This window comes from Drosophila albomicans, chromosome 2R (genome assembly GCF_009650485.2).
Source record: "Drosophila albomicans strain 15112-1751.03 chromosome 2R, ASM965048v2, whole genome shotgun sequence".
Classification (NCBI taxonomy): Eukaryota; Metazoa; Arthropoda; class Insecta; order Diptera; family Drosophilidae; genus Drosophila; species Drosophila albomicans.
In genome coordinates, this window is record NC_047631.2 from 21,780,896 (window position 1) to 21,805,643 (window position 24,748).

Below are 24,748 nucleotides of genomic sequence, written 5' to 3' on the forward strand. Positions count from 1 at the left end.
CATCTTAGATAACGATAAACATCTTGGCTTCCAAAAACTTTATTGAGGTACATACAATTGCAAAATTAAGAATAGCATCACTTATGATTATTATATTCTTTAATCTGCAGGTGGCTTAATGAAATTTCCCGTAGGCTTTGAAGATCACATGATTTCTTGTCTCATGATGTAGAAGATGGTTAAATGTCTAAGTTATTTTTATTATATCTTGCCTTGACTTATAATCGTTACAAACTGTGCAAAAGTTCCATGCTTATCATGTAGAGTAATTTATCTTGACTTATCATCATTACAAACTGTGCAAAATTTCCATGGTTATCTTGCAGAATAATTGCTGAGTTGAAATTCTGGTCATTAAAAGTTGTAATGCTATTATCATATCTCGCTTTAGCGATAGAGATAGTTCAACAAACTTTAAGTTGCATAGCAATAAAGTAAGAGCTTAAGTGATATGAAGTAATATATTCGAATAGATTACTAAACACTAGCTAAACACATTAACAACAGGTTATCTATCTACTACTAATAAACAATTAAATATTTTAATCAATAAAAATTGTAGGGAAGCCCTCTGAATCAGTTGTGTTCAACTGACTTTAGATAGGCTGCCTTAACGGCATGTCGATTAACTTTGCCATTGGCACTTTTGGCCAAAACAGGCACGATCTGGACGCCGCCATGCAGGTGCTTATAGTCGACACTGATCTTTTGGGCCACAAAGTCCTGCACGTTGCGCGCATTCACTTGACATCCTGCTTTAGCGACCACTGAAGCAGCAGCAGCATCGCCTTCGATCTCATTCCAAATACCAAAAACACAAACTTCCGCCACTTGTGGCATCTGGGCAATCACTTCCTCGATCTCATGTGGATAGTACATCATGCCCACAAACTTGAGCATATCTTTTTTGCGCTCTACAATATGCAGATAGTTATCCTCGTCAAAGTAGCCCAAATCACCAGTGTGGAACCAACCCTCAGCGTCCCTCATTTCGCTAGTTGCCACTGCATTCCCAAAGTAGCCACTCCAGTGTTGTCCATGCTCGCAGTAGAGTTCACCCACTGCATTGGGACCCAAGGATTCCCCCGTCTCGTTCACCACGCGCATGCGAACGTTTGGCATAAGGCGACCCACCGATGATGGCTTTGTGTGGGTGCTGTAATTGCAGGACACACAGGTGCCCAGCTCCGTCATGCCGTAGGCATTCCGTAGAATACCATCACCTCGCAGATACGAGCGCATCTTCTCGAGAGTCGCCACTAGCGTGTGACCGCCAGCGAAGAGTAGATGTCGTAGACTGCGCAATTGCTTGGCATTCACATCGGGATTATTCGCCAGCATAGCGATATGTGAGGCAGCCACTATAGCCCAGCTAATGCTGTGCTGTTCACACATAGTCAAGAAATGCGCCGGACTGAATGGCTCCTTTGAAATTAGCCGCAAAGTGCCGTAGACACCCGCCGTAATGAGACTGATGAGACCCGTCAACCAATCCAAAGTACTTGGTGCATACTGCACGTCATTCAAGCTGAGATAGCTGAGGAAAGACAAAGAGATTTAGTTTGTTAATCTTTCGGAATTTAGTGCTATGTTGTGGTACCTGTGAGCTTCAAATATCTTGCGACTATTTGAAAGAGTAACAGCTTTTGGCGTTCCCGTTGTGCCCGACGAGCAGAGTATGGCCAAAGTGCGATCTATGCCTCGATCAAAGCTCTCTGGTTTGTAGTCCTCTGGCAATGTTGTTTTGAACACCTCCAAGATACTTTTTACTCCTGCAATACTGCCATCAATGGTCAACAGCTTTGCGCTCAGTGCTTTGGCCACATTTCTCATTTTATCATAGTCCTGGGCATCGCAGCAAAGGAGTTGCGGCTTAGTTATATCAAAAAGCATGCAGATGGTTCGCTCGTCCAAATTGGGATTGACGGCATGAAAAGTGGTGCCGTTGAACATGCAACCGTATCCTAGAGCAGCCAGATGGGTTGTATTCCTTGCCAGGATACCCACAATATGTGTCTCCTTGCTGAACCCTTGTTGTCGCAGATACTCGCTTACCTTGGCCGCATTCACGAGCATCTGGGAGCGTGTCAAGCGCGTATTTTCACTGTGAGAAATCTGAAAGATACGCTGAGGTTCACTTTGCAGCTGCCTGAATATAATCTGACCAATAGTCAGATCATCGTTGTAATAGCTTTGCTCCTTGGCACCGGACCAGATCTTAAGCCTGGCATCGTAACTTGTGGTGGGATTTCCATTTAGATCTAGCATTGTGCTGCAACTGTTGCATCTCGTTGACGGTCGAGCTCTATTTAAAGGTCAGCGAAATTACTTCCCGTTGTTCTTGACGTAACTGCAACTCATAAATGACAATGGAAGCGAAATAGGTATAAAAGCGCTGCATGAGACACGCGATCGAGCCCCCGATTATCGGAACGATCAAGCGACACACCAAAAATTAGCCGGCAATTTGTTAGGTTAAAGTGTTTGCGGTATAGCAAATATCCCCTCCCCCATTTATAGTTGTTATCATGCATGACACAGCAGTTTGAGCTGTTTACTGTAGTGTGAAGAGAATCTTGGTAAACAAGTTTATCAAATTGATATGAACAGTCATATACTACTGCTCAAATTACTGTTGACAGAGAGAGAGAGAGAGAGAGAGAGAGACATAGATCCCCAGCCGAGTTTAAGGTTGAAAAAAAAACTCGTTTGATTACAAATTACATTTTAAATTTTTGGGTTTTTATTTAAACATGCCATGTTGTGTATTTTCTTTTCTTTATGTTTTTTTTTTATTATTTTCATTTATAAACATTTCACAAACATTTTTATTCTGGGGTTTTACACATTTGATTTTTGTTTCGTTTTATTTTAGTTTTTTTTTTCATTATATTTCGGGTGATGGCAATACAACAATTATCTCAACTATTTTGTATATTTATTTTACTAAATTTTCACTTATGCATTAAAATGTTTTTGTTGTTGTTTTATTTTTATTTTTGTTTTTGTTTTTGAGTTGTTCTTAGTTGGCGTTCTCTTTTGGGTTGCTCTACAGCAAATTGTTCATTTTGTATACTATATGTTTGTTTTGGTGTGGTTACTCTTGTTTATTATTATTGTTACCTTTTTGTTTTGTTTAAACGCATGATCTTATTATTGTATTTTGTGTGATGATTCAATTTATTTCTTCTAAATTTGTATTTATTTTGTTTGTTTTCGGATGTGATTGTGTATGTCGGTGTGTCCACTTAGCTCTATAAAGTAAGGGGATTCACGGTGTTTGTTTTGCTGATCTTTATTTACATTTCAATATGTGTGTTCTCTACTAGAAATGATAATTGGAGTTTTGATTGTTAGAAACGGGCCGAGTTAACGTCCCGACTTTTTTTTTTGCTTGAAGATATGTGTTATGATTTATAAATTTCATTTTCCCATTTGAATTTATTTACTCTCATATACGTTCGCTCTTCTTTCATTCATTTTGTTCTTCTCAAATTTGTGCAAGTTAATTTTTCTCTTTAGAATAAGTTTATTGTGACTGAAACACTAAATGGTGACTTAGATTGTGATTGTGAAAAGTGAGTAGCGGATTGTGATTGTGTGAATGTAAAATGTGGATTGTGACTTTGGTTTTTTTTTGTTTTTCTTTTGAGGCGTTTAGTAAATAGTATTTAATATTAGTAATGTATTTGACTATTCTATCTGAATGCAATGTGATGTAACACCCTTTTGTTCATGTTGTTATTGTTAGTTGTTGGTTTTGTTGTTTTTGTTGTGGCTTAACTTAACTACACATAATGTTAACTTATGTGCTACATTTTCACGTTTAAATGTTAAAGTTTAAATATTAAATTTCTGTTAGTTCGTTTACTCAAAACTTGTAAGTCTTTTTGGAACGCATCTAGAAGTTGTGCACTTTGTTATACCTAATTACCGTATGAGATACGTATGACATTTACATATAGTACTCGTATTTCATATCCATATATATATATATAAACTATTTACATTGAAAACGTTCGTTTGTTTGTTTTTGGACTGACGCTGCTAAACAACTTTCTGCCTAAATGATAATTGACCAAATTGATGAACGGCAAACTGAAGGCAGCACACAACCTATGCCAAGTATTGATCTAGTTCTAAGATATTTCGCAACGAACTGAACAATGATTGGGGTCAACTTATAGAGACTCAGATCGCACATCGTTGCAACTCGTGTTATTCTTCTACTTCCTCATTTTCGTTATCGTTATCGTTATCGTTTTCCATTCATTTTGTTTTCATCCTCATTTGCTAGTTGATGATGTCCTATACTACGTGTGTTTGTTTTTTGTTTGGTATTCTTTTGGTTTATCCATTTTTTGGTTTGGTAGATACGTAGATACGTTTACAATCAACATTAATTAACACATATCAAACAACATACCCAACATTTTGGTTGCTACGAGGCCTTCATTGATCGCCCAGACATCTGCTACTTATTTGCTCACATTTAAAACCCTGTATGTTCAATAGCTATAGCTTCATATACAATACAACTAGTTTTGCGCCCAATTTTGTATTTTGTTTTTCTTTTCTTTTTTTTTATATTCTCGTACTTATACACTCGTATTTATTATTAACTATTTAGTTTTCTCATCTCATTTTTTGTTTATTTAGAAATTTATTTTCTTGCTTGGCACGAATTTTACAACATTTATTTCATTTCCTCTTGAGGTTTGCTTACTGACAATAATTATGTGGGTGCGTGTTTTCATTGATTTTGATTTGTTTTGTTTTGTTTGTTTCATTACTTTTATATTCATTTTGTTAGCTTACCTTTATTATATTTTAGAAATAAAAGCGAAAATATGATTTAAAGCATATCATTGAAAAATATTTAAGAAATTGGATCAAATAAAAGAGGCAGAAACAAGCTGAAGATAACAAAATTAAGTATTATAGTAGAACTACAAAATATTATCTGTTTTGTTTTTTTTGGTTTTGTTTCTTTTTTGAGTTATATATTATTATAAATTTTGTCTTTGTCGTTTGTTAGTTGTATATAATGTGGTTTTTTGCTATGTAGAATTCAGTATTTCATTGTTGATCTAGACCGGAAACCGGGTACGATTTGTGCTTAGATATGAAGTTGGCATATTCTATTACGATTAGGATGTCGAAAATTTGTTTGCTGAAATTGGGAATTACGAGCTGTAGTCACGAGGGGGGTGGGGGGATGGAAGGGCAGACAAACAACTCTTGTTAACTGCAGGACTCACTCCTCATACAAAAAGGCACTTAATAACAAAAGCATATAAGGATTCGACTAATTGTGATGGCTGTGCTTCACTGCTTTTTATTATTATTCACTTGTGGACTATTTGATGATATTGATATTCTATTTGTATTGTCTGTTAATTGGTTTTAGGTTTTTCGTTTTTCGTTTTTGGTTTTTTTGTTTTGTTCATTAATAATAAAACTACAAGTTCTTAAACAAAATATCTAACTAGGTAATTGGGAAATGAGAGCATAGGATTGCACAAGCTTTTGTGAATTTATAAAAAAATGTATCTTTGGTTTCGACTTGTGTGTGTCTCCTATGCTGCATTTCCACAAATAATTGAATAAAATTTAATACTATATAAATGTATTCATATAATACTAAGTATGTATATATAATAAAATTAAAGCAAAATAGTAAAATGAATAGTCGCATCGGTTTTATCAACCGCACAATATTCATTAAAATGTATCTAGTAACTACATGAATTAAATTTGCCACTAATTGAATATACTAAAATTGAAAACAAGCATAAAGTATTAGACTAGGCATGTCAATAGGAAAAAACTTGCAGTACCCACCAGTTCCAGTTAAATAAATCTCATTTATAGTGTGCATATCTTTTTGCTTATGCCGATAACGATTTTAAAAATAGTATCTTAAATCAAAAAATATGAAGCTGGAAGAGCTATCTTCAGTGAACCGAAGCCTGAATACCCATGAAGATGTTCACACAATGTTTGTTTCTTAATATCAATGCAGATAATAAATGAATTGAATAGAATAGTTTCTGATAACGTTTTGCAAATGGTAATCGGACTCAAGTGAATCAGACGTGTGAATAGTATTTAGTGTAGTGTCACTGCAGGGGTATCAAAAGTAGAAAACTCACTTTGTCGTGTGCTGTGTGTGTGTGTGCGTATGTGTGTGCTTGAAATGTGAATTCAATTAACAAAACATCAAAACATGTTCTGCATTTAGTTTTATTTTTTAATTCGATTGTGAACATAATTGAATTTGCCTAGGATTTGTTAGTTTGTAGTTGTTTTTGTTGTTGTTGTTGCTGTTGTTTGTTGCTTAATTAGTATGACTAAACTTAAATTTATCTACACCCTTTCCTTTGTCATTTTAGAATTTCAATTGTATATAAACTAGTTTGGCTTAAAACTTATTGTATGACATATTTACAAACGTCGTGTGGTATCTGCGACTTTTTTTTTACAGCTAACTTATCGAATTTTTAAGTACAAATTAATATTAATTTGTTTTTTGAAAACTAAACTAATATGAACAAAACGTGTCTTGATTAAATTCTAAAATAATTCATTTAATTTTATTATTAATATTATAACAAGTATTGGGAATTAAAAACAAATCGAACAAATTGAACGAGCAAGCGTTTTTAAATCGTTATCAAATCGCCTTAATAATTTCATTTTAAAATACAGCATTTTTTTGCATTTGTTTTTTTTTTTTTGGTTTTTTAGTTTTGGGTTTTTCGAATTTAACTTTTTGCTTTTGGTTTTTGAAATTGTTGTTATCTACTATGCAGTCATACTCGATCAATTTAACTTACAGTTAGTTAATATCTTTTCCATTTGTCTTTTTTTTATGTTTTTTCTTGTCTTCTTTTTAAACCGAATTTCGTATAGTGGAAATGCCTTGACGCCTTGAATCTGTATCCCCATTTGATCAAGCAAAGCGTATACTGCACCGATATACATAAATACATACTCGATTGTATGCATGTGTATGTATATGCGTGTGTGTCTGTGTGTGTGCGCTAATGCATATTGTTATTTTCATGTTGGATTCTACATAGCCTTTGGTTATCAGAGACGCGCTTTAGAAGGTCCTTTTTTTTGGTAGGTAGTCAAACGAATCGAATCAAAAATCATACGCAAAAATCAAGCCAACCAAATCGATATGCAAACACAATTTCGAAAGTAAGAACGAAGTTTGTAAATGAAAGTAGAAATGAAAGAGAATAGGTTAGTACATTCTTTGGTATCGTAGTGCAAACGATTTTCTATATAAAGTAATTTGTAAATAGGTAACGGCATTTACTCATCATCCTCCTCCCTGAAGAGATATGTGCTCCAGTAGACCAGATTGAAGAGCGCAAAGACCAGCGGGAACGTGATGCGTGATATAACATCGATTCTCTTCGATCTAGAACATTGTCTTGGATAAATATTCAACAAGTACGAAACACATTAATTGATCATCTAGAGATTGGCTTTTTGATTTGTGATTTGTTTTGTTTGTTTTCATTGTATTTTTTTTTATTCGTGTGTGGCCTTTTAATATTTTGTTTACTTTGGTTTTCATTTCTTTTTGTTTGTTTTAAATTAAACTGATTTCAGCTACGTGCGAGAAACTCAAAAAACGTGAAATTTATGGATTCAAAAATTGTACTAAGAACAAAGATAAATTGGTAATCTATGGGGTATTATGGACAGAGGTTGCGGTGGGAACTAGAAGGATTATTGTCATTGTTCAAAGTCTACAACGCAAAAGTTCTTTAAAACAAACAAATCAACAGAAAGCAAAGCACTTAAAAGAACCTTTCACTTTAAGCTGTAGCAACACAGTTCTACAAAATCTCAAATATGCTTTTTTATTTAAAGTTTACATTTGATAATCTTATTAATTGTGTACAAGGTGAATATAGCGAGCTTCCCGAACTGAGGTGAATTAAATTTTAAAATGTCGCCCAAAAGTATGCTTTACTTTTTAAGCGATCTTGGTAAATAATTTCGTAATTAAACTTTTTACATTTCAATTCATTGTAAAGCATATTTGAGTTTTGAGTAAGTAGTTGCACAGTGTAATTAGCAAAAAGCATTAATTAAATGAAATTTTCACGTTTACTTGACTGGACTCTCGGGCCAGATGCAAATCATTTGGCAAGCATTTGAAACAAAAGACAGCGAGCAAAAACGATGGCAAGCAGCAAAGCAGAGGCAACTGAATCGGGTTGTCTTTAATAACAAGTACGAGAGATTCAATTAGAGGATTTTCATTTACTGTTAGTTAGTTAGTTAGTGGCAAAAAATTCAACAAGAGTTTAGATATGTTTAGAGAGAGAGAGAGACAGTAATAGAGAGATAGAGAGATATACATATTCACAACATCAAAAAGGAAATCCATCAACTACTACGATAAACAACTAGATTGGATAGAGTAATGCCAAATGGTGTGGCACAGTTACCTGGTGGGGAACTTGGAGAGCCAAGTCTTACAGCAGCTTGGACGTTTCGGTGGCTGCATATGCACCTCGCATTGGCGCAGCTTCTCCAGCGCCAACGGATCACCGGGATGGCGCACCAGCGGTTTCTGTAGACCGCCACCGCGCGAATATTGCGATGCCGTTTGACATGGAATTTTGATTGTAGTTGATGCAATGAACGGGGTGGGGTGGAGTGGGGTGGCGTAGGCAACAATAGCGCCATGGCACGATTACAGAATGGTGAAAGGGGCAAAATGGTGATAGCGTTGGCAATGGCGATGGCGATGGCGATGGTGATGTCGATGGCAATGGCAATGGCATGTGCGTAATTTCATTTAATTTCGTTGCAATTTTTCATTTAATTCCGGTTGGTTGAATCGATTGGATAGGTTGAGTGCCAGCAGCAAATGTTTCGTTGATGGTTTTCGAGAGTTGCGAGTTGCGAGTTGGAGTTCGAGTTGAATGTTGGATGTGTATCAGGTTGAGATTGAGTTGGTTTATATGTGGTTTGATTTTGGTTAGTTTTTTGTGGTTTTACACGTTTGAAAAAAAGTTGCACGATTTTTGTTCAACGTGATGTGTGTTTGTGTGTGTGTGTATGTGGTTGTGCGTTTGTGTGATTTTTTTTGTTGTTAATAAAAAGAGGCAAATATAAAGGAAATAGTTGTTTTAATAGTTTTATCATAAACATTTTGCAGTAGCCAATTTGATTCGATATTAAAACGAAAATATATAAAGTTGCATTTGTTTCTTTTATGACTTTAATTTAAACGACGGCAGACTAAAGACGAATGTTAAAATGCTGGAAACTTCTCTATTTAACTATCAAATATTAAACATTCTCATTTAGCGAATAATCTCTTATTTTTTTCTTAGTAATTGTTGTTACTGATATAGACGAATGCTTGAAATAGATTCTAAGAAACTTATACTTAACTGCCTTTAGTTTTACTCTTTGACTTCTCATACATCTTAATTATGTAAAAAATAATGAGGAAAAAATATAAGTTTTGTCAAGATAATTAGGGCTATTGAGATAACACATGGGCTGAAAAGTCCCGGGCCTAACATAGAAAACACGCTTTTTTTGGATCAAAATTATATTCATTTCATATTCTGCTAGCTTCTATAAACTTGTACAAACTCAAAATTCTAAATCCCTTCCCATTTTGAATTCTTGTTCTAAGCTTTAATCTCCTCCGCGATTATAATTGGCTCTGTTTTAAGGTTATAGTTAAAGAATTTAGATAATTGAAAGGTAAGTACCATTGCGAATGTTGCATTGCTATCTGTATCGAGCAAATCTGAAGCGGCATCTAAACTGGCCTGCTCCAAATCGCGACGTTTCTTTTTCATATTCTCCTTATGCATGTCTGCGGCCCGATCCGTATATGTTGCATGTGGTAGAAGATTTTTGACAAGAATTTATTTGTTCCACAAAAATTTTGATATTTTCGATAGACATTGCATATTTTTGTTTGGTTTGGATTTGGTTTTTACAGTTGAATTTTAATTAAATTTGTATTTGTATTGTTTTTTTGTTCAGATTTGTTTAGTTAAGATGCATAGCACATATTTATACAGTTATACAGTTAGATAGCGACAGAGACAGCGAGTGAGAGAAAGAAAGAGAGACAGAGATAGATAGTCACACATACAGAAACATTAAATTGTTTAAAGTGTTTTCGAAATCAAAAATATTTAATCGGTTGCAAGAGTTTATTTTTTTTGTTTGAGTATAAGTTCGGTTTGCGTTGAGTATTGTTTTGGGATAAATCATAATAAAATTAAAAGTTTATGTGTGTTTTTCAAAATAGAATTATAACCAAAAACCAAAAAAAGAATGTTCAGATTAGATACAAGCAGAGACAACAGCAAAGAAAAAAGGAAATGGTAAATACAATCAAACATAAAATGGGAAATTTGTCGAAAAATTTATTGAAACATTTGTCCAATTTGTTTTAGTTTTAGTTGTGTGTTTTTTTTTTCAAACGCGTTGTTTAGTTGTTTTGTGGTTGGTTTGGTTGAGTATGCGTTAGAGTGGTTGTGAGTGTATGTGTGTGTGTGTGTGACGTCGATGAGTGTGAGGGCACAATGAAATAAGAGAGTAAAACGAAACAGAAAACATGGATTAGTAGAAATATATACGTAGAAATCATTTCGGTAGATACAATATTTATGTGAATGAAAACACAAAATACGAGAAATGATAGGTAAATAAATGCTACTGGCTAAAGCTAAAATCGTTGGGTTTTATCGTAATCGTATTACTAAAAAATTGGTTAGTATTTATAGACCAAAAATCAGCTTGTATATTGCCCAAAAATTGTGTGCCACGCCGAAGGTGTAGAGTAGTAGTTGTAGTTGAGCTCGCCTAGCTATATGTGAGTGTGTATCTGTATCTGTAATTGTAGCTGTATCTTTTCGCCATTGTCGGTGGGCGCAGCAATCTGTACTTGTGTATCTGAGTGTATGTGTGTGTGTGTGTGCGTGTAACAGTCCTGTTTCTTAGTACATTCAGTTGTTAGTCGTTGTATAGAAATATATACAGGTACACAATATACGACGAGAGCATACGTTACAAGGATGTTGTACGTATGCATCGTTGTTATCGATACAAAAATAAGTATTACAAAAAAGGAACAGTAGTAAAAATAGATAAACACCATCGATTAATAACATTTATAAGTTTTTTAAGAAGCATATCAAATCTCAATTACTAGCTTTATTCAAACCTGAGCGGGAGGCATAGTTCACCAGGGCAAATTCGAGCAGTGCCCCAAAGACAAACGTCAAACAGACGCCGGTCCATACATCAATTGCCTTTGTATAGGAAACTGGAGGCAGTGAGGCATTGATGCCCGATGTTTGTGTGGCCATTGTTAGCAATGTGGTAACACCTGAAATGGTTCGATTTCATAACATTATTATCAACATATTAATTATGTGAACAATACAATTTCATTTGACAAACAAAACGTTATGAGAATGACACTTGAGTATTATACGGTTATACAAAATATGTGAAATATTAGAATATACGAAAGTTACCAGACATACGACATCAAAGTTCATACAGTATTTTTATTCGTTAGCTGCAAGTTGGAGCCATATTTAGTTGTAGCACTTACCTAACGATACTCGAGCTGGCACTGCGCCTTGATCCAGCCAGAATGATACCCATGAGACAATGACCAACATACAGCATGGTATATAAATTTGTATTAAGTAATATGAGAATTCTCGCTTGAATAGTAGATCGACTTTGAGGCAACTGTATTCACCTATGAGTATACAAGGTATATAAATTGTGTCAAACTCAAAATGTACGGGAGGATATGTACTCGAAAGAGGCGTTTTTTTGTTTTTCTTTTCATTTTTCATTTTTCAATTTCTCCATTCACACAGATACACGCAGAGTAGTAGTAGCTCACATACGCACACACTCAGATATATATATATACATTGAGCTTGTTGTAAAAATAAAATGAGTTAGACACTGAAGAACATACACACATTTCCAATATTTATAATAAGTACATAAAAAAAATTGTCATCCAATAAACGCACAAAAATAAAAATAAAAGTAAACGATACAAATAAATTCACTTGCTTTTCAAAATTTTGGCAGAATAAAAGAATGATAGAAAATTATACATTTTTTACATTTTCATTTTCTTTTTTTTTGCGTTTTGCATTTTTATGTACAGGAAATAGGTTTGGCTTCAAATAATATTATGCACAGACCGAGGGGAACGGGGGGCATTTTGGGTTAGGTGTATACGTAATGTATTTACACAAAAAAAACGAAAAAACGAAAAGAAAAATATAAGTCAAATAAAATGTAAACCAGGAGATACAGTTAAAGAGACTGACAGACAGAGAGTGAGATAGAGAGAGAGAGAGTTATAGACAGAGACAGAGAGACACTTAGAATGAGAGTTGAAAATTATAAAATGGCATCATAGGCAAAATGTATCAACATCAATTCAATTTTCTGACTTTTGCAACAAAACTCTTAACGGAAATGAAGTTCGTAGGCTTTGTGTGCTATTGTTTTTGTTCTTGTTGTTGTTGTTGTAGCTCCTGTTGCTGCTGCTGCTGTTGCTGATGCTGATGCTGTATCAGCTTCCGCTGTAAACGCCCCCACATGATTGCCCACGCCCCCTGCTTGTGCTTCATTTCCGTTAATTTGTTGGCAGTGCGTTCCATACTCTTCAAGACAAAGTTGTTTATTATTTTACATTCTCATATTTTCATTTTCATATTCGTTTTCGTTTTCGTATTCATTTTCATTTGATATATATTTTTTTTTTCATTCAGTTTGCTCATTAAATTTTCTTTGCTTCTCATGTTTGCATTTAGCTGCTGCGTGTGGTTTATTTGCCTGGCTCTTTGGGGCCGCCTGTTACTGGATGCTGGATATTGGATACTTCAGCGTATTCATCCTATTTCGTATTCACATCTGGCGCAAATGCTTTGCTTTTGGATTGGCTTAGACGTTATTTGCTCGGTGCCATCAATCAAAACGCGTGCACTCTGTTTGCAAATGTATTTCGCATTCTCGCACTGCATTCGCATTTGCAATGACTTTAGTAATGTTTTATTTTGTTTAGTTTTTTTGTTTTTATCGTATTTACTTTAAAGTATCGCCCAGTTTAATCCATTAAACGCTCATAGAAGATATAAAATTAATAAACTTTATGTGAGCAACTAAGTTCAAGGCGAGCTAAATGCAACAACTACGCAACGACTAAAAGGGTCAAAATTATGTGTATAAAAATACTTAGATATTCTCGATATAGTATGACTTGAATTTTCCGATTTGAATATTTGTTTTTGAAGGGAATGACATCAGGCTCATGCAACGTTTTTAATGTCAGGATGAGCTAAGCAAATATGGGTGGAAATGAATGATATTGACATATTTGATTGACTGAATGCGTTATGAATCTTATTAGGTTTGTCTAGTATGATTTCAAGGTAACAACTATATGTAACGGCTATAAAGTTAAAGTAGGAAATTAAAGGATATTATATTCATATTCATTGAGACGACAGAGAACTTTATTATTGTCCTCTCCACCTGAGCACTTTTTGTGCTCTTCTTTGTGCACAGAATAGATACTCTTGTGTCTCTAACTTAAACAGGTTTTAGTATGAAAAGTTAATTGGGTTAATCGCTAAACTGCAGCATAAGTAATTTCTAAGTGATGTTTGCAACATCTAAAGCCAACACACAAATCTGTAGCATCTCCTGGATATACTCGTAAATTATCCACCTAAGATGCTGACACACAATTTGCCCAAGTTTTGTGAAAAACTTTTGCGTATTTGTTTGCTCCTCATCTTGGCGCCTTCAGCTACAAGTATACACACACATACATATGTATATTCTTATTGACATACACATGCATATATACGAGTATATCGTCATCGTCTTTATCATTATCATCACCGTCGTCATCATCATGAACATTGGCGATGTCCTTTGTGCAAGTTTAAGCAACTACGTCGCAAACAATTTCCTCGATTAATTTACTTTCCGTGCGCCTTTGCCATTTTCTTAGCATTTTCCGTTTCGCATTTGCCTGTCGCAGTCGCAGTCGCAGTCGTCGTTAGCTCTCAGATAAGTAGTTCTTGGTAGCCAAGGTAAACATTTACTTAAAGCGCGAACTGATTTCAAAGTGCTCATAAAAACTCAGAGCGGCAAAGGCAAGCGACACGGTATGTCAAACTGCACTAAAATGCTTCTGCTGGTGAGCTGGATGTGGATGTTGGTGGTGTGTGCATTCGTCTGTGTATGAGTGAGTGTATGCGTGTGTGTGTGTGTGTGTGGTGAAGTGTGCGGTGAGTGTGTGTGAATTACATCGTAAAAAGTTGCTTTTTATGCGATTCGGGTATTGATAACGGCCCAACGCGATGTTCATGTGTAAACGGCATCATTACACGTGTGTGTGCGTGTGTGTGTGTGAGTGTACATGATGATATTGTGTACCTGTGTTTGGGTTTTGGCTATGAAGTGCTTATGATGCCGTTTATATTATATTCGAGCCACAAGAACTATATTGAAAAAATAAACTATGTATATATAAAGTATAGTATGTATGTGTTTAAACTTTTTTGTTGTGGTTGTTGTTGTTGTGGGATCTGCCTGAATGCCGCATGCAGCGCCTATCGAATTGTCCAGAGGGAAATTTAATAAAGTCACAAAACTTTAAGCCAAAAACTAAGTTGGTCTAAATGAAAAACAAGCAGCACAAAACGATAAATATATGAACAACTAAAGTCTGCTACGCTTATATTATATATATTATGTTATGTATAGCAAGTTGTTGAACATTTCAAAAGTTTAAGTTCAAAATATAGATATATTAATAAAGTATATATATATAGAGATAGATAATAGAGAATAGATAGATAGATAGAGAGAGAGAGAGCTCAACACAATCAACACAACTTGTGAACACACACACAAAACGTACCCGTGTTGGTTTTACTGTTACAGTAATCAGTCAAAAATTTCTCCAATGTGAAGCGAGGTAGGTGTAAGTTCTTAACCACTTGCACAGGATCACCCTCCTTCCAAAGGAACACTAAATCATTGGTCGTCCAGCCATCTATCATGCCATGAAAAGAATCAAAATTATGTGTTATGTGTTATGTTGAAAAAAAAAAAACAATTCACAATTGCCTCATGTCCCACTTACAGCTTGCCATGCGAAGCGAGCAGATTTGTCTATCCAATGGATACAGTTTGAGATTCATTGGACATGCCAATGTTAATGAGATTCGTATACTGTAGAGCACGGAGCCATTGGGAAAGATGCGTATATACACGTTCGGCATAATGATGTTGTGAAAATGTCCCTCCTTCTCATTCGAGAAGAACAAATCCGGCATCCAGACGCGATTAGCCTCCGTCAATGTGAGATATTTCAAGCGTCCTATAAGCATACAGAGATTTGAGCCAATTAAGTGAACTATACCATAGAATATACATAGTAGTTATTGAAGGACTTTCACTCACCCTGTATGTCATCGAACTTGAGGCGCTCATCCGTCCACTGTTCTCTGAATGTCAGCTGGACGCTGTACTCCTGTGATTTGTCATCATCATTGTTGGTGGTAGAATAGCGAACGCGAAAAAAACGGAAAACTTTGTTAGTGTGGGAAGTCAAGCGTTCTTTCATTGTTCAATTTTCAATTTCATCTTCATTGCAATTCAATATGAACTACAATGCAAATTTCGCTTTGTCGAATTATAAGGGAATTTCACGAGCATTTTTTTTTTTTCTTTGGTGACTGTGTTTTCACATATATAATTTATATTTCTTTTTTCGTGGTGGGGCTTATCAATTGGGTGGCTTGCAAATTGCTTTTGCAACGGGTGTGAAGGGTAGGAGAGCTTTAGCTTTACATATATAGTAGAAAATTTGTTTGTGGTATGGAGAAGATAGTAGGTAAATTGTAGTAAGTAATATGAGAGAGAAAGAGAGCGAGAGCGAGCAAGGCGTGGCGAGGCGTGTCGAACTTTTTTCGAGTAAGTTTAAGTTAGTTGATAGTTTGGTTTGGAGGTTAGTATATAGTGGCTATATGTATTTGGTTGGTTTGTAGAGTATTTTGTCGTAAAGCTTAAAGCATTTTCCTTGAGGCGAATATATGTTTCTGCTAGTTGCCAATTCTCGGCATGGTTTTTTATTTTTTGGTATTTTGTTTAGTTTAGTTGTCTTGGGTGTTAGGTATTCATGTCATGGCATGCATATAACATAAGTATATTATATTCGAATTCGAATTTGAAATGCAAAATGCAATTTGCTCTCTCGCTGTTGAGCATCACATGCAATACAGCAGCATTCAGCATTCAGCATTCAGCATCGGGCATCATTATCGAATGCATTGTCGAATGCAATATTGCAACGTGTTGCATACAAAATACAAAATCAGGCAGAAAGCAAAAAAAATGCGCGCAACGTGCCAAAAATGCAAAAAAAGGAAATTGACAGAGCAACAGCTATTGAGCAGAGTGTCAAGCAAAGCAAGCACAGAACACAAAGCAAAATAAAATGAGCATGGGCCATCTTACTTTGTAACTATATTTATAACACACTCTTAGACATTCGATTCTAAAGAAAAGTTCGATATTATATAACTACATGTATGAGCTTAAAATACCTTAACATACAACTCATGCAGAATGTTCGAAAACCTAGAATATTATTATTAAAAATACATTATTTCATTTGAATAAAACTCTAGCAATAACAAGAATTCATTTTGAAATAATAATAAAAAAAGTTATGCATATGTAAAGCTGAAAGAGTTGAAGTTATATATAAAGACATATATTATAAAATGAATCCACAAATGAATGTTTGGAATGACAATGTGTAACATCCACATCATCTTTGTAATCATGCATTAAAGAAGAGTTTAAATGAAAGCTGGGATCTGTGTTGAATCATTAAACGGAAAGAAATAATTAGATTTGAACGAAAATTTATAATCGAGTAATAATCCTATTAACCTGGCAAGCTTTTCGTAATGAAGTCGGAAACTATCTGAGTAGAATTTATGACAGCAATTTTCTTTCTCCAAAAGAGAAATGACAAACGACATTGTTTCTTTTTATCGTTTTTAAGCAATGCGAAATGAAATAAATTTGAAAAATTATAACAAATAATTGGTTGTTATTTATGGCTTGTTTAAATGTATATAAATTGATGCCAGTTTTTTGTATGTGGACAAAGCTGTCAGAGAACTGGGTTTTTATTTAGTATTTCTTTTTTTTATGTAGTTGTCATGAGTCCAGGCGCATTTTTTGTAATATGTTTTTGTTATTTTTTTTTTTGCTTTTTATGATGTTATCCCAACGGAAATGTGGGCTGACAAATGGGTGACCCGTGAACACAAGCATTCACACATGTTCTGAATGAAATGGTTGTTAACTATTTGTACGTACTTACAGTTAGACTTGACATTTGTTTTAATAAATATTTAATATATATTTGTTTTGATACTCGTTGATATTTTGTTGTTGTATGTAGGTGCCGCTGTTGCTGTTGTTGTTGTACTTTTTCAATTATTAGTTTTAATATCCCTCTCACGTTTGTGAATGACAAATCAAAAGGATAAACACAGCAGCTTATGGGATTGAATATGCCATTGAAAGCATATAAAATTAATATTCATTAGAATCGATGTAATTTGACAATGAGGACAGATGAGGTAAATGAAACTGATCAATGAATTTGTGGCTGGTTGTGATTTTGAATAATAGTGGCTTTTCCACTGATTTGACTTAAATTAACATAGGTCTAGCTAGTTACATGGTTGTATAAACTATGAGAACTTACACCCGATATAATCAGTTAGTATTTTTAAAAGTATCTTAAATTCTAAACAAAATTTAGTTTCGGTAAGGATTGTGGGTAAAAAATGTTGCTCGTAAAGAGTCTGTGTTAAAGTTGAAATAAACAGAAATGCAACGGAAAGATTATTTTACACAGAAGAATAGAGGTCATGTGAAAGAATAATAATTGAATTCATATATCACATACACTGTTGAATGTACACAGAGTTGCAAAAGAAAAGAAATGAGTGTATAAATTGTATATTATTGCACAAAATTCTTACAGGTTTTTGTGTTGTTGCATTTCTTGAAGTTTACTTTTGTACATTCAGTAAGAAATTTGTGAAATTCAATTAATTTTGAGCGTTTTGCAAGACAGATTGAGAAATTGCAGATTGTTTAAAATGAACTAAAATGTTTTGTTGTTTTTATACAGCCAATTGAGTTTAATATTTTAGGTTTTGTACTTTTCAATTTTATTTATAACATTTGTTTATACATAGATTATTTTTCTAAATATACATATTTCATTTACAATATACATACGAGTACATCTTATTTAGTACGGAAAAAGCGAAGCTTTGGTGTTTCTTTTCATTGATATTTTACACTCACACACACACGCACACACGTACGTAAAATCACAGACACACGGATATACACACACATTCCATATACAAAGTTAAATTAGACATACGAGTGTGTGTTGAAATATTTAGAGCAAATATTATAAAGCGCTTGGGATTGTACTTGTTCGTATTCAAATTCATATATTCATGTTCATATTCATATTCATATTCATACTATATTCGTGTTGGGTGCTCTTTGCCAAACTGGAGCAGAAACTCACCATTTTGTAATCATCGATTTTCGAAATGGAGCGTAGAAACATGTTGACCTTGACTCTTGTTGCTAAATTCGCTAAAAAATGTTCATATCAGAATCGAGGAGCATTTTATTTTAGACTGTTTTTTTCTTCTTTATATCAGAATTTATATGTAGATTTCGACCATTGATATCATCCTTATAAGATAAACGCTTATTTTAAACTTAAGACTAACTTAGAGCATTAACTTAGTTTTTGAATTTGATGAATTTTATGTGTGATTCAAATGTATGTCAGTTTGGAAATCAAAAAGAAATTAATTAAAAACAAAAAGATTAAATGTATAATAGATTTAATTTTGTTATTCCAAATTCATACAGAGAAATGTCTGCATGGATCTCATTGAAGAATACAATTTAAGTTAAACAATAAAAAACACAATAAACTATCACAATCATCTAATCAATCGATTTTTAACTTGTTTATTGCAGCTTTTGCAGTTTCTTTTAGAAGAACACATGCCACACATTTTCATTTAGTTAGCAGCTCGAAAGCTTCTCGTTTAATATTTTGCTGTTGCTGTTTGCACTTTATGTAAATATAATTTCTCTTGCTTTGAGGTGTAAAACAAAATCAAACAAAACAAAACTTAGTTTGGCGAATTCAATGATTTCTGTTTTTGGAAGTGAGGGGCAAATTAAATGGGGCGAGCTGTGATTTTGGGGTGGATACAAGAGGATAGACAACCAATCAACACACGTACAAAGCACACGAAAATTAAATAACACATTTTGGTCACATTTTCAATTATTATAGGCAATAATTATTATTGTAGTTGTTGTTAATAAGTATATAGATTAGTATTGATCAAAAGGAAATTGTTGAACAAATTGAAAATATATGTAAAACAATACAATAATTATACCACATAATATAAAGTATGTAATAATTTCAGGTTTGGAATATTAATTTCTGGCATACTGAAATATTTTTGTCGACTGTTGCAGTCATCATCACAATTAGTATTAATTTGATATGAGATAATAAGTTAATTATTGTATGTAGGCATAATTAACATTGAGAGACAGAGCGATATAGAGATTTGTAATTGATTAGAGAAAGAGAGAGAGAGCGATATAGGTAGAGTATAATAGATCGATAGAGGCAAGAGAAAGAGAGATATAGTTACAGAGAGATGATAATGAAACTATATATATCATTGGTCGAAATTAAGAGTTAAGAGATCTAGTAGAGAAAGAGAGATAGAGTTGTAGAGGGTTAGTGAATGAGAGATTGAAAGAGTGTTGCATAGGAAAGAGATCCAAAAAGACATTTTCCTTATGTTTTGTTTATTTTTACTACAAAACAGAGTTGTTATTTTACATTTTTGTTTGACAGACAATAATAAAAAATAATAACCAGTTATCGAATGCAGATGTGTAACTTAAATAACATATCACAAAGACTAATAATATAATGCATCATAAATCTTAGCCAATTACTTCCTTATGTGTAACAAAAAGACAGACATTTTCATTAGATAATTTCGAAAACTATATAAATATTTAATTCGAAATTAATAGTTTGAAAAATAAAAGAGAAAACACATCGATAGTTAAACAATTAAACGCATGTAGTTAATACCAATGTCCGATATAGAATATATATTTTGTATGTATACATAGCATAGTTAGTTATCATTATTATTCATATGGTTTTTGTATAGGCAAAAGTAGTGTGATATTTTTGTTATATATATTTTTTTGATGGTCAACGCCTGGGTATAGATTAGACATAAAACTAACAGCAGATACATAACCTTATATGGAAACACCCTGACATAAAACATTGACTGCGAGATGAGTGGAGAGTCAGACAGAGAGAAAGAGACGGAGGGGCAAGAGGCGAGTGAATATTTTGAAGTTCATTGGCACGCATATGGTTTGAATTGCACACACACACACACACAAGCAAATATCCTTACACGCATGGTCTAAGTTGAGGCTGAGAGTGTTGTTCTTATCTATATAGTTTTTTCTATTTTTTTTTTTTTTTTATAGAGGTTGTGGGGTGGTTGAGGAGAAGGTTTTTTTTTTTGAAGTTTTTGTTGCGCGCACTTACCATGGTTACATCATCGATTTTCGATATACTTCTAACGAATATGTTGACGCGCACAACGGCGGGACCATCTGGAGGATAATACATATAGATAGACCGTTTTGTACAATGTGCATAGTAATAAACAAATTTAACAACTGGCCAAACAAATGGACTGGCTACGGCGTCAGCATCTTCATCTTCATCTTCATCCCAATTCACACTAAAACTTAGCATATAAAATACTTAAAATGACCAAATGCTACCCAGAAGATAGTCGTATCCGGCTACTTGTGGACACAACACACAACACACTGCAAAACGTGGCCTCCCATTTCGCCTTATGTTTTATGCTCTTTTTTTTTTTGGCTGTAATAAAGTTTTATTTTATTTCTATGACCTGCTTACTCATAGAATAAGTGCGCATCCATTTCGAAGAACTTACAGAGCTAAGCTAAGATTTCTCGTCGACAGTTTGTTTACAAGCATAAACTATATAAATATGTACACACGTATACGTAATCTAAGGTTAAAATTTTGATAGTATTTACTATGTAGTAGTAAGTAGTAGTTAGTAGTTGTGTATTATATGAGTTAATAATGTGTTTAATATATTAATGTAAATTATAGGGCATAATATAAAAACGTTGTGTGAAAATAATACAAGTATGCTGTTTATTTGCGATAATTGATGGACATTTTATTGTTTTTTGCATTATTGTTATTTTGTTTTTTTTTTTGTTTTTTTTTTCTTTTGCTTTTATAATTATTGATGTTTGCAGTTGACTATACTTTGTGGCCAGTTGCACATGGCCCAGGTGTGGGTCGATTTACATACATATATTGATGATACTTCTGAATTTTTAATGATGTTCAGTGCTGTGGGTAAAGTCAACATGGCAGAAATAACGTATACCAACCATAGCCAACCACACACACACACGCACACAGACACACAGACAGAGACAGAGAGAAATACAGGAAAAAAGTTAATTGTAAATGAAATCAATGCTTGATTGTAATCAAAGTGGAAATCATATTATGACTAAGAGGTGGCAGACAGGGGCACTAATAGCGACTGACACATACACAGTTGTACTTGGGTATTGAGATACACAGAGAATTGAAAATAGTAAAACATACTCAGAATAACATTTAAATGGTTATTGAGAAACACAAAGTGTTTTAGCCAAATGGTGGTATAAATCACATTAAATGCCATATTATTGTTCAATACATCCGCTGTTAAATGGAAAATCCATGTTGTAAATTAATGTAATACGGAAGATTCAATTGTAGAACATTCTGTTTTTTTTTGCAGTTCGCTCATGTTAATGTGTTCTTTAAATAAAGCAAATGATTTATTGGCTGCTGCTGCTCGAGTATCCATCCATATTCAATCATTTTTGTTACGATATACTAATACTCAAATACATATGTCTTTGTCTCTTTCTCTGTATGTGTGTGTGTGTGTCTGTGTGTGTGTATTGTAAGTGACAGGCTCTGTTTGCCAGCAAATCAGAAATGATTTGTGAGTTGCGCCTGAAACTAGGCAACAGTTTTACTTCAACTGCAGACGAAGGTTTTATGCGTGAAATTTGGTTGAAATTGATGTTTTATCGATTTGCTAGCACATCTGTTTAATCCTCTAAGGGTTTTCTGCACTTACTGCTGCACAAGTGTCAGTAAATGGTATGTGAGAGAGATAATCTATTACAAATCCAAAACGAAATAAAATGTATGAAACTCAAAATACGAACACCGCTAAAGTTGATATATATGAGAATATATGTGAGTATAAGCATATATAGTATGACTGCTTTGTCTATAGAGAAAGTTGAAACATTTTTTCTCTCAGTAACTGATAACTGAAGACGCAAAAAACGAAAATAAAAAAACTGTGGCAAATGCAATGAACAATGTCTCTAAAATTTGCGTAAAACCAAACTGAAAGATAATACACGAGAGTATACAAATACATGTGCCACAATTGTGGCTTTGCTTTGCAAAAAGGAAACACGAAACAAACGCAAGGAACGCAACAGCAACAAAGTTAGATATGTGGGGAATATAGTTATAGATTCAAAGAGAGAACGTAAGGAAAGACAGAACCAGAGAGAGAGAGAGAGAGAGAGAGAGTGAGAGGTGTAGAGGAGTGGAGTACTAAAAGGAAAAAATAGATTGAAACTCAACTTCAACACATAAAACAAACAAACAAACAGTTTAAAATTCTTAGTTTCTTTTTTTCGAGTTACTGTTTAGTTTATGCAGCAGTGCATATTCGAACTGCTCTTATGTAGTATATGTATGAGTATAGTAAGTAGCATTGAGTAGATAGTTAAGTTAAGTTGCATGTAAGTAACTGAGCACTACCAAGAACATGTTGAGGAAAACCGGGGTATAAAGTTAATATCGTGTATATCTTATGCATGTCTTATATATGGGGTGCTGTTCAGATGATAAGAGCGAGCGAGTAGCAGGCTTTGGGGCGGGTCTTTGGGTCTATCGAATTTTGAGTATATTGAGGCCAAGGCAATTGAAAATTTTATTTGAATTAGAACAGGTTTTTGAGTGTATAGTTTTTTTTTTTTATTTATTTTGAAGGAGGCTCACTCTGTTGTGGGGGACTTACCATTTTAATATCACTAATCGTCATAATACTGCGTACGAATAGATTGATTCTGACTATGGCGGGACCATCTGGCATAGAGTTTGGGTTTAAATTGTGAGTTAACATAGTTTTGCAAGTATGTAACTTATTTGCTGATCTAACTAACTAGCTAAGCAACGCAATCAATTTAGACGCTTCTTTGCCTAAACTAATTAAACGGGCTTGTTTGTTAAATTAATTTTATATTATACTTAGATGAAGACATAGAAAGATAGATAAGTATTAAGTATTCGAGTGTATCACCAATTGTTGTTATAGCATATTTATTTCGTTTTTGTTTTTTGATAATTTTGTCCAATGAAATCAATAATCAAACAAACAGCAAACAAAAATACAAACATAAATCATAAATGTTCAAAGTTAACAAGTTTAAGTTGGATATTAGTAGTTAAATAGATAGATATATGGTATATTTGTAATTAACTATAATATAGTATTTTAATAAAATGTACAACAAAAAGACATGCTCACCTGTGCCATTTATTCCCGATGGTCGAATTCTGGCATCGTATTTGCCTGCACCTAAAATTTGATCTAAGACTTTTTTCTCCTTTTCTCGGAAATTTATTTTGGCATTATTTGCTCTGAAATCAGGATATGGATAGGTACGCACGTATAATTTTAATTTTGGAGTTTCATTTTATTTTATTTGTTTTGTATTTTTGTTTTTGTGTACGAGATAATATTGGAAGTAGTTTGGAAAAAATGCTTTTTGCTGATTGAAATTTAATATAATTTGTATTTTTTATTTTTTTGTGTTTCTTTTTATTTATTTTTTTTTTGGTTTTTTAGCGAGAATTGCAATAAGAAAAGAAAAGTTTTTGCATACATTTACAGCAAGAGATTTAGATGTGTGAATTTCAAAAAAGTTTAAAAAATTTTGAATTTTTTTACGGATTTGTGTTGTTTTTTTATTTTCGTAAAATTATGCTTTATATACAAATTGGGTGGAAGTGTAATTGGGTGTGTGGACTCTGAAGAGATCTTCATTATACACTGTCGCACATATCAGAAGCCCAGGCAAAGCCACAATTGCTGTTGGCTCTGTCCTCGGCTTGAGCGTAAATAATTCCAAAATTTATGCTCCGACAAAAATTACATGAAAATTAATTACATTTTAATGATGTTGTGAAGTGAAACTGTTAAAATGCATAAAAACATGTTATGGAAATGATTACGAGTATGTTCAACTGAGGCGCTCTTGAAACGGGGAAAAGCAAAAACGAAAAGAGAGACGGAGAGACGAAGGCGTGGCTGGAAAAACAAGAAACGCAAAAGCAAAACTACAGCTGACTACAGCACTACTT

At 33.8% G+C, this 24,748-nt stretch overlaps 2 protein-coding genes across 14 annotated transcripts in view; both read right to left on the reverse strand.

Moving 5' to 3' along the window:
* Positions 1 to 576: 576 nt before the first annotated feature.
* LOC117576401 (uncharacterized) lies at positions 577 to 2,612 on the reverse strand. The gene is made up of 2 exons (XM_034261115.2): positions 1,601 to 2,612; positions 577 to 1,537 (listed from the first exon to the last, which is right to left on the reverse strand). The coding sequence occupies exons 1-2, from the start codon at positions 2,266 to 2,268 to the stop codon at positions 577 to 579; spliced, it is 1,629 nt and encodes a 542-aa protein (XP_034117006.1). The 5' UTR covers positions 2,269 to 2,612.
* A 4,110-nt stretch (positions 2,613 to 6,722) lies between these two features.
* LOC117576405 (glutamate-gated chloride channel) overlaps positions 6,723 to 24,748 on the reverse strand; it is a 47,169-nt gene continuing 29,143 nt past the window's right edge. The window contains exons 3-13 of one of the 13 annotated variants that reach the window (XM_034261129.2): positions 23,913 to 24,025; positions 20,795 to 20,862; positions 15,526 to 15,595; positions 15,206 to 15,442; positions 14,981 to 15,115; positions 11,627 to 11,779; positions 11,231 to 11,395; positions 9,762 to 9,868; positions 8,478 to 8,602; positions 7,331 to 7,435; positions 6,723 to 7,118 (exon numbers count right to left, since the gene is read on the reverse strand). In XM_034261129.2, the coding sequence (XP_034117020.1) occupies positions 7,109 to 7,118; positions 7,331 to 7,435; positions 8,478 to 8,602; positions 9,762 to 9,868; positions 11,231 to 11,395; positions 11,627 to 11,779; positions 14,981 to 15,115; positions 15,206 to 15,442; positions 15,526 to 15,595; positions 20,795 to 20,862; positions 23,913 to 24,025 (1,288 nt within the window). In that variant the 3' untranslated portion in view covers positions 6,723 to 7,108. Of the gene's footprint in view, positions 7,448 to 8,477; positions 8,603 to 9,761; positions 9,869 to 11,215; positions 11,396 to 11,626; positions 11,780 to 11,805; positions 11,966 to 14,980; positions 15,116 to 15,205; positions 15,443 to 15,525; positions 15,596 to 18,697; positions 18,969 to 20,794; positions 20,863 to 23,402; positions 23,471 to 23,912; positions 24,026 to 24,748 lie in introns of those variants that run through there. The other 12 variants (XM_034261128.2, XM_034261123.2, XM_034261125.2 and 9 more) reach the window with 12 other exon arrangements.